The sequence below is a fragment of the Centroberyx gerrardi genome, chromosome 1 (assembly GCF_048128805.1).
Source record: "Centroberyx gerrardi isolate f3 chromosome 1, fCenGer3.hap1.cur.20231027, whole genome shotgun sequence".
In the NCBI taxonomy this organism is placed as follows: Eukaryota; Metazoa; Chordata; class Actinopteri; order Beryciformes; family Berycidae; genus Centroberyx; species Centroberyx gerrardi.
In genome coordinates this window covers 11,578,971-11,588,939 of record NC_135997.1, presented here as the reverse complement: position 1 = coordinate 11,588,939, position 9,969 = coordinate 11,578,971, and the positions used below count along the sequence as shown (strand labels likewise).

The 9,969-nt window shown below is 39.7% G+C and overlaps 1 protein-coding gene across 1 annotated transcript; it reads right to left on the bottom strand.

The window, feature by feature from the left end:
* Positions 1–1,563: 1,563 nt before the first annotated feature.
* On the bottom strand, positions 1,564–6,785 carry LOC139915787 (ephrin-B2-like). Its single transcript, XM_071904498.1, has 4 exons — positions 6,679–6,785; positions 5,715–5,998; positions 4,488–4,580; positions 1,564–1,934 (listed from the first exon to the last, which is right to left on the bottom strand). Exons 1-4 carry the CDS (start codon positions 6,783–6,785, stop codon positions 1,564–1,566), a joined length of 855 nt encoding a protein of 284 aa, XP_071760599.1.
* Positions 6,786–9,969: the final 3,184 nt, after the last annotated feature.

Below are 9,969 nucleotides of genomic sequence, written 5' to 3'. Positions count from 1 at the left end.
CCACTTTGCTATAAACAAAGTCAAATCATATTTTGCATTATGTCATTTTGTCATTTTGTGTCCTTCCAACCTAATAAGATACGGTGAGACTTTCGTTATGGTGCCGTTCACTGCAGATAGAATGACAGTCACCATCCCAAGAGCACCATTACAAGTGCAATGAACTGATAAGCATAAATGGTTAATCTCTTCTGAGCAATGCTGAATATCACACCTCCGACCCAAAAAATAAATCAGAAAACAACCTGTTTTTTAAGGTTAAAATAGATTTTTGGTTCCTGGCCAAATCAAACAGCTAAAACTAGTTTTAAAGCCATATAAAGGTGATTTCATTGCTATTTTAGTTTACTTTTCACAATAATGGGACTCTCATTCTATAAATTGCTGATATAGGACCATGACAACATCAGCATATGCAGATAGTTATGCTGCTGTTGCTCAATATTGCTTGCTGCCATGCAATGTGCGTCTCTTACTATTTTATTAATCACAAGGACAGCTGAAGGACTGTGCTGTGATTTATCAACAGTCTATCCTGTGATTCAAACTTCCTTTTCTCTTATTATTTTATTATATTCCTTTCTCTCTGTTCTTCTCCATTCATTTTTCCTTTTGGGAGGCAGAGAGAGAGGACACAGACATTGAGATTTTCTCTGGTCTATCCTTCTCTGCCTTTTCACAATCCAGGGTTCAATACCTTAATTTCAAGGATAAGATTTGTAGTGCAGAGCCCTGATTATACACTAACCATTGTTTAAGAAACTATGTTTAAAAACACATTGACAGTAAACACAAAATTAATTTAAGTATAGATGGAAGCTGCATTTCGATGACTTGTCTCCTGCACCTAGTTAGAAGACATAATTGACCAGAAAGATTCACTGTGGAGTCCCTCAAAATTGCTTTACTTCACTAAAAGCCACAAAATCATGATTTGCAACTGCATGAACAGCATTTCAAACAAAGTTTACAAAATTCAATTTTGAAAATATATATTGAAGTGCTAACACAAATTGAGTGTGTTGGAGTGCAATATTAATTCTTTATCAGATGTATCCAATAAATGAAAATAAATACACATTTACTGTACATATGAAGCAGCCACATGCAGTGGCAGTGAGAAAGCATTGCTTTTGATGATAGGGAATTTTTCTTCACACAAGAGCAAAAAATCGATCAATCAATTATTGGAGGCTGCCAACCATTTTTCACAGAGGAAACAAATAGAAATAAAGACCTTCAGTAACTAGTGAATGACCTCTAATGAAGCACTAGACTGTCCAGTCGTCATTTCCTCTTCACTGATTCAAGAAAAATAAATGTTTCAACAGCATTTTGTGCACTTGGTGCAGCGTGACACAAATAAGCATAAGGCTGGCATCTGTCTGCCAAAGCATATGGTCAATACAACACACTCCTCAGCTCTCCATGTGACTTTACTTCATATTCCTTGAAAGAGCGCCGTCCAACATCTCACTGCAAACTTTACTGCTGTGGCCTGAATGCATCCTCGAGAGTAGAGATTCAAGACAGCATGTTAGAATGGCATTAGAGTGAAACGCATTAGACTTTGTAGTAGATGTTGGTGGGGCTCTGGGGCGGTATCTCCTGAACTATATACACAGGCGGGCCGTAGTCACTGCTCACACGCTCATAATGACGACAGAGCATGCTGTCGGACGCCCGCAGCGGAAAGACAACATCGCTGCGGTCCGAGCCGTTGTTGTCGCTGCTGACGCTGTCCCGCTTAGGCACAGCTAAGGTGTTGAGGGACATGGAGGCCGACTGCTGGCTATCTGGGGCGCAGTGACGGTGGTGGTACCTCCACAGCAGGGCCAGCAGAGTCACGATGACCAGAACGAGGATCACGCAGCCAGAGACAACCCAGATGAGTAAGTCTGGATCCGACCCACCGGGGGTTGTTTGTCCCGTTTCTGAGCGAGAGAATGAAGAGAAAGCAGAAGCAGAGATAGGAGAGTCAGTGAGGATGATAATAAGATAAAAGAAAAGAATCGGACATGGAGAGATAAAGTAAATTTGTGTGAAAGACTTCAAATCAATACGGCTCTGTTTATGGCCTTGTGTGGCCCGATCAGTATTTGTTAACATGAAAAGGTCTCTCAAAGCTATACACAGAAGTATATGCTCTGATCTGCAGTGTCATACTGGCAAACAGCCTGGAGCCATTCACTGGCATTGAACGGAGCAATGACTCATGATCATTCAGTTTAAATACAAGTCTGCTGTACATGGAGGTGGTATTGATTCCAAAAAAAGAAAGTGTTCACTGATCCCTAAAATATTAGATACAATTGTGGTCATTTTTTCCTTCTTTTCAACTACATTCTCTGTGGAAATGTAGATCAGTGGGATATCATAGATTAATGGGTAGGACAAACCCTTCCTGGAGCATAATAATAACATATTTCTGAAATTCAGCAGTATCCCTCTTTAAATGTAAAGTTAGAGAGAAGCTGTGTGCTCCTGAGTGTCAAAATGCTAATGTTAGAGCTTTGCATCCTGTGCAGGCTATTTTTTTTATCATGCCAGTTTTGCTTTTCATACCCTTTTCGCTCGTGGAGGGGTCCTCGGCCCTGGACTTTGGGTGTTTGGGTGGGAATCTGGTAGGAGACTCCTGGAGGATTGAGGGTGGGTCCAAAGAACCTGGAATAAGACAGGATGGTTGAGCAGCACACTGGCAAGCAAAAATCAACACTGCATCCATCATAATTCTAATACCCACCCTACAACACTTCAGCATTGTTTAAAAAACAGCTATGATGCACCTTATATTTCTGAGCCTATTTTGTTGTTTGGTGGTGTATTTTTCGTATTCCTTCAGATAACCACCTAATAATCACCTATCAACAGTAAATGTCAGATTTTGATGTCAGCCCCCCTTGACTTTTTAGACACAATTTTGCACCGATTTTCAACAGTCATACAGGGAGAAATCCATCACAGGCAGAGACACCAAATTCTCCACTGACCTCAATAGACCAGAATGCAATGCAACCGCAAGACATGTTGCACTTTGAGTAAGGGGTGCAACTCTCACTTTCTTTTGACTGGAAAAACTCTCTCTCTTGCTCCTACTATGCTATCGTTATTGCTCTCTCCGCCTACACGCAAAACCCACAGCTGGATGCAACAAGTTCACATCCCTTCTCTGGAGGATGTCGAAAGGCATTCTGGGAAACGTAGGAAATCACTAACTGCAGTCGAGTTAGACAAGGCAGGTTGAGGGAAAGTGGATACACCAAAAAAAGGAAATTACATCACTTGATCGCAATATAACAATGATAACCAGAATGATGATGTATATTGATGATGTATAATTGTGTAAAAGTATCTGAGGGTGGATTTTTCCTTTAAGTCTGCTAAAGACACCAAGATGTCATTAGCAGGTTGCAACTTTATACATCCTATAATTGTACTGCCGAGGACATACATGCAATGGCATTTGATTAAACTATGAATATAATAAAATTGGAATTACTTTTTCCCACAGTTATATGATTCAGGATTGTTTTATTCTTTTATCTTGCACTGTAATACCAGTTTTGTTCCAAGGCATTAGCATTTATTCACAGTGGGTGTTTAATATGTGTGGTGTTAGTGCCATGCTACACCTATTGAGCTGCAAGGAATCAGAGAAATTAGGGAGAAGTTGCATTTCTTACTAGTAATTTGCTAGATAGTTTAAAAGAAACAAATCTCTTGAAAATGCACATTTTAATCATGTTACTCATAATTTAGTGACTACATTCAAAATAGTGCTGTGTGTTGGGAGTCAATTTTACTGGAACAGGTACAGTAAAAAATCTTATTTCTTCATATTAGCTGGTTCTTACCTGATGAAAAGACAAATAATACCACCTTTATGAAAAGGCTCCTAATAGAAATATTATAGTGATACCGTAGGAGATTAAAAAAATATATTACGTATATTAGAGAAATACTATAGTGATTTTTCATCAGGGCATTTAAGGTGGAATAGTAGCCTGGAATAGGTTCAGAATCTGGTTTATCAAGTTATAATACTGTACACATTTTAGGAATACAAAATGGTAAAATGGCCCAATGGCTGTTCTAGTGTTATATTAAAAAGAAGATTATTGACCGCCATTGCTGGTCCAAACCGATTGCATGCTACATTATACTGATGGCCTTAAGCTGCCAGTGGTTTGAATTAGGGATTTGAGATAATTCATGAGAGCAATCTCTCTACAAGAGAATGAATGATGACGAAGATTATCTGACCACTTAGTAATGCCAGAGCGGAGGGATATTATTGCATTACACAAATAAGAAACAGAAATGAACAACTGACATAACATTCCCTTGACATTTTTTTGTCATGATGAAACCCTCTGTCTTTCTTTCTTACTCTCGCTCTCTCTCTCTCTCACTCTCTCACTCTCTCTTTCACACACACACACACACACACACACACACACACACACACACACACACACAGTACTTACTCTGTCCCACTCTCAGCACCAGCTTCATGGATTTGGTTCTACATACCCCTCCATTAGTATTATCCAAACCTTGCAACGAGCTAGTAGAAGTGGCTGATACAGAGAGGAAGACAGAGGAGAGAAAGAAAGAGACGGACAGGGAGAGAGGGAGAGTAGAATAAATTGAATTTATAACTTGCAAAGTTAATGATATATTATGTAGTCAACATAATGCAAGACCATCACGCAATGCATCATTTCATTACAATTTCTTTGAAGACAGTTTGTATATACCCGGGCAAATTACCTTATGTTACATCACATAGGCAAATAATTCATGCACATAAGGCAAAAATTTCATGCATGCAAAACATGAACTTTGATGTTATGTACATACATAATGACAGACACATAAAACACCACCAAAGAAGAAACATGAGTGGCAGACAAAGTATTCAGAATTCAAAGGCACTTTTCCTTGAAAAAAAATAAGAAAGTCTTTATTTTAGCAGCTAACACATGACTTATTAAAAACACACCAATATAGTGTGGCGTGAGACTTAATCAAACATTCAAAAAAAAACACACAAAAATGCAAATATGGATGCACGCACACATACACAAATACACACACCAACTCAGTCACACAATCTCTGTCACACACACATACACGCACACACACATAGACTTGTTAGAAGCATTTAGGTCAGATAACAATGTCTCACAGCCTACAAGCTATGTTGCCATGAAAGCTCCCGTCAAATCTGCCTGATGCTGTAAAAGCCTTGTGTGATTTGGGGCATGTAAGCCCTTGGAATCACACTGGCCTGCCAGCGCGAAGTGTGCTGTCAGAGCACAGCGAGGTGGATGAGGGGTGAGGCTACATGGTAAGACTTGCTCTCCATCTCACGCAACACTTGGCACTAAGATGCTGGTTTAACCAACAGCGGACCAATAACGAGGCCACGGTTGATTCTCATGCGAACTGACAAAATGGGGAGGGAGCGAAGGATGATGGCTTCTCCGTCTCTCTCAGGAAAAAAGAAACAGTTGGTAACACAGATTCAAACGCTGTTCCACCTGTAGCAACAAGCAGCTTATGCCTCAGCTCTACTGATTTTTACATTTTTAGATGTTGGCACACAAAAGACATGCAGTGCTGACAGCCATGACTTCAACCAGACATCTTTATCTGAGCTGAGCACGGCTACTGTGAGGTTACTCTCCTCTCTTACTCTTACAACTCACAGGTGATATAATAGTCCCTTCCCTTGAGGAACTCCAAACCCCAGAGGTTGGGGCTGAACTCCTGGAACTTGAAGGTGAACTTTACATCCCTGTGGGGCTTGTCGCAGTTCAGCAGGGGCGTGTCCGTCTTGTCGATGGCGCAACGCTCCATCTGACTCCGGGTCACCAGGTAGACGCGGTAGAACTCCTCCTTTCCCCCTGAGGAAGCCTCCGCTCGGGGACAAACGATGTCCATCTTGTCCCCTATCTGAGGAAAGAGGACCAGACCCTGACCTGGAGTGAATCTGTGTGTGTGGGTGTGGGTGTGTGTGGGTGTGTGAGAGAGAGAGAGAAAAAAAAAAGAAAGAAAGACAGTCAGGGAGATAATCAAAAGGGAATATTTTTAATGCAACAATATAGATTTAATTATTGTTATTTCATTGATTGTTTGAAACAGTGAACTGGTTAGATACTGTTACTGGCATAATTTTATTATACTTCCTATAAAATTATTCAACCACCAGTATCGTGAGCATCTAAACAACATCATTATTGTTTATTTCGGTTATGCACCATAGGCTAATTACTTGTCTAGGATCATAACAATGACCATATTGTCTTATATATTATATACTGGTGAATTAAACATTGTAGTTGAAAAGTGCAGCTGCAATATCAGATTGATGAGTATATTTTCTTACACCTTATCTTATACACATCAATATAATTTGTCAGTGCAGCCTGATTTTGCCTGCTCTAATTAAATCAGCAGTGCACTGGAGAGACTAGGCAGTGCACAGAATAACTTCAGGATACATTATTTCTATTTTCAAATATCAAAACAGTACATCCTGAATTGCTATAAAATGCTTGTTTCTCCTCTGATTACCAACTCGTCATCTAGGCTATCAACTACCATAATGGCATGGCAGCAGCAGAAAGTTAGAATCCATCTCAAACTGTGAAACTACATTTATCCACTTACTTTGTGTTGGAGCTGTTCCAGTAGACTGACTCCAGGATGATGGCACGACAGGAGCAAATGATGGCCAACAAGATCACGGCACTGTAACTCCATGTGTTTCTCCCCATCACAGGAATATGCAGGTAATGGCTCAGTATCATAAAATAGAGTCAAAACAAACTAAATTCTTCTGCCTCTGCATGTTTTCTATCTTTGCAGGCTCGTGCAGTGGACGCATTCTTGAGTGAAATCCCATCAAGTTGCGATTTTTCCTCTTGCAGTTGCATGAAATTTTCCACATTGTGCGTAATTGGCTAGAAAATCATTCGTGTGACGAAACGCATCTATTGAGGGCAGAGATGTTGAGGAGTATTTTAGTCGCCAGCTGACTGACTGGTCCGCCCATCCAATCTCATGCGTATTGGGTGGAAGCGGCGATGTGGTGCGAAATAAAAGGGTGGGCAAAGGCTTGGTGCGAAGACAAACACCCAATAATGGAAACGAATAAATTAGAATTTCAGTAATGCGTTAATTTAGGCTATGTATCCCACTTAAGTGACCCTATCCTCATATCTAAAGCACATTGATAGACTAGGCTACTAGTTACGGATATTTAGGCTACTATGAATTCAGGTCATACAGATTTCTGTCAGCCATAAAAAAGTTCGTAAACTACATTCCGCAAATAAAAAAAGTCCAGTAAAGTGGGCAAACTGAGTTTAAGCGGGTTTACCTTCCACTACATCCCAAGGTGGAAGGTTTCTTTTTTTTTTTTTTTTTTTTTAAATAACTGAACGTTGGTAATGTGTCATTTAAATGTTTTTAAAAAAATCTAGATTCATTTAAAATAAATTTAAAACGAGGGGGGAAATGAAGCTGACGACTTCCTCTAAATTCCGAAGCTATATTCTGCATTGAAGGAGCCAAAACTGTATAATCCCTCATTCTCAGGCAATCTGGACTAATGACAATGTGGTTTGGGAGATTAAATTGGGCGTCTGTTACGCGTAGAATCGCGTGCAAATAGTTGTGCCAGCGTTTCTGTCGGGGAATAGACTCTAATGTGCAGGCAGCATCTTTCATATAAAGACTTCATTTAAGTCAGGAGTCAAAAGACAGGTTTGTCTTTTGCCCTGCATTTAAGTGGAAAAAACTTCAGATATGAACTTCACATGTATATGATTGATTTTATTTCCTTGTCATGCACTCAAGATGCCCCGCCTACATGGGTTTACAGGACATGCATGGGTCACACAAACATTACACTGGGTTTAGTCTGCCACATCCATCTTTTCTGAATCATCTCTCAAGTGTTTCATTATCATCTAACCAAAAGCAGTTAGCACAAATAGAAGTCACTCTGCTATGAAGAACACATCTCAGCTTCTCATACAAATGACAATAGAACATAAAATTAGTATCATTTTCAATTTGCCCCATATCACATAACAGATTCTGCATGTCCTCCCCTAGTGTGACAATGAACCTTTCTGTTTTTCTAATGGTACGCTGACGTGTACGCAGTCATGTGAATTTTTGTGTTTGAATTGGTCAATTGTTTGATTGTGATTTTGTTTTCTTTTTTTGTTTCCTTTTTTTGTTTCCCTCTTGGTAATAGTTGCATTTTCAAACATAGCTATATCTATAGAAGGAAACAAAAAATTATAAGGAAGGCGAAGGGCAGATAATGATCTATTAGGCCTACACAATCTGAATCACCATGACTAAGTATTTCAGATGAAAAACAATGAAAATCTATCTTATATCTGACATCAAATATCTGGGGGGGCATGGCCTCCCCCATTTTGTCCGTAGCACTAGTATCTTCCCATGCCACCTGCTTAAATGCCTAAATGATTTGGATACCAAAGTTTAGCATTTGTACAGGAGTATTGCTTTCATATGATGAAATGCTCCTTTAATATGTACCATCGTATATATTTTTCAAAATGACTATATACTGTATGTATAGTCATTTTGATAAACAGCATAAAGCTGCTCTTTCATGTACCAGAAATGATCTAATCTACTATCTACTGTATCAGTCTTTTCAAATCCAGTGTCAAGGGCGTGCTGGATGTAGGCCACAGTGTCTTGAGATCAATGTGTGGAGCAGAATAGTCACTGGTAGCAGTGACACAGTATATATGTGTGTGTGTGTGTGTGTGTGTGTGTGTGTGTGTACATGTAGTGCATGCCGGCTTCATTTTGTGTCTATTTGTGCGTGTCATATTCCTCAGTCGCATGCTGACGTGTTCTTCCGGCGGCAGCCTCGGTGATCTCCAGTAGTCTGTGTGCGGTTTCCCAGAGTGAAGCTAATGCTAACATGTTAGGTGTCTGGTGCAGAACAACCCCTATCACGATTAGCATTAACCTCAACCTGGGACTAGACTTCCTTCACTGTTCCTTCACCTCACCACCCACCTGCTCACCTCACTGCTGGTATTTCCATTGTAGGGGAAATACACGTGGGTAAAACCTGTAGGGGGTCACACACACATCCATCACTGTTGGATTCGAGAGATATGTTATACTTTTGGACTACAATGTTTTATTCACCAGTATCTAATATGTAACACAATAACTGGTCACTGTTATGATCCTAGACAAGCAATCAATGCAACAAAGATTTTGGAGAATGTATTTCAGGAAAACTGCCTGAATTTCAGCTTAATAAGAGACAAATTCACGCCTTTTGTCAAAATAAAACTGTAAATAATACACTATTTATAATTTTGGTTCAGATCAGGCTACATTTAGAAGATACTTTGAGGGCCAAAGACTGTGTACTTTACTGATAAGTGGTAATTCCAATTTGTTTTAAGAAGAAACGTACACCAATATGAAGCGTGCCTAGAGTCTTTGATTTGCGGATGAGCTGTGTGTTCTTTCTAAATGCTTTCCAAACCACAAATCAGAAGCCATTGTAGAGGTCCACAGAAGTGTACACCCATTTTACACCCAAAGTTTTCTCCCATTCAGTAGATAAAGAGAAAAAAGATATTAGGAACGCAAATTCATTAATCAATCTCAATGGAAATGATGCGCCAGGATGAATGTTCACACTAAAGTCTTCAGAGAAAGACAACAAGTCAAAGACTCAAGGTGATGGGCAAATAACACCGGCTGCTAATAAAATGTACAACAATAGCTACGCTGCTGAGCACTACAGGATGTAATGTGTTGAGCACATGCCAAGTAATTGTAGCCTATGGTTGAGGATCAAGACACATTCTAGGTCGTAATGTTGTCAGTAAGTAAGTATGTGTGTGTGCGTGTGTGTGTGCATGTGTGTGTGTGTGTGTGTTATAA

Excerpts from the sequence above, each read along its gene's own strand:
- LOC139915787 (XM_071904498.1), bottom strand. The coding sequence starts at position 6,785 with ATGGGGAGAAACACATGGAGTTACAGTGCCGTGATCTTGTTGGCCATC. Across the intron at positions 4,581-5,714 it reads AAGGGACTATTATATCACCT|CCACTTCTACTAGCTCGTTG; the intron begins GTGAGTTGTAAG and ends TCTCTGTATCAG. Across the intron at positions 1,935-4,487 it reads GGTGCTGAGAGTGGGACAGA|AAACGGGACAAACAACCCCC; the intron begins GTAAGTACTGTG and ends TCTCTCGCTCAG.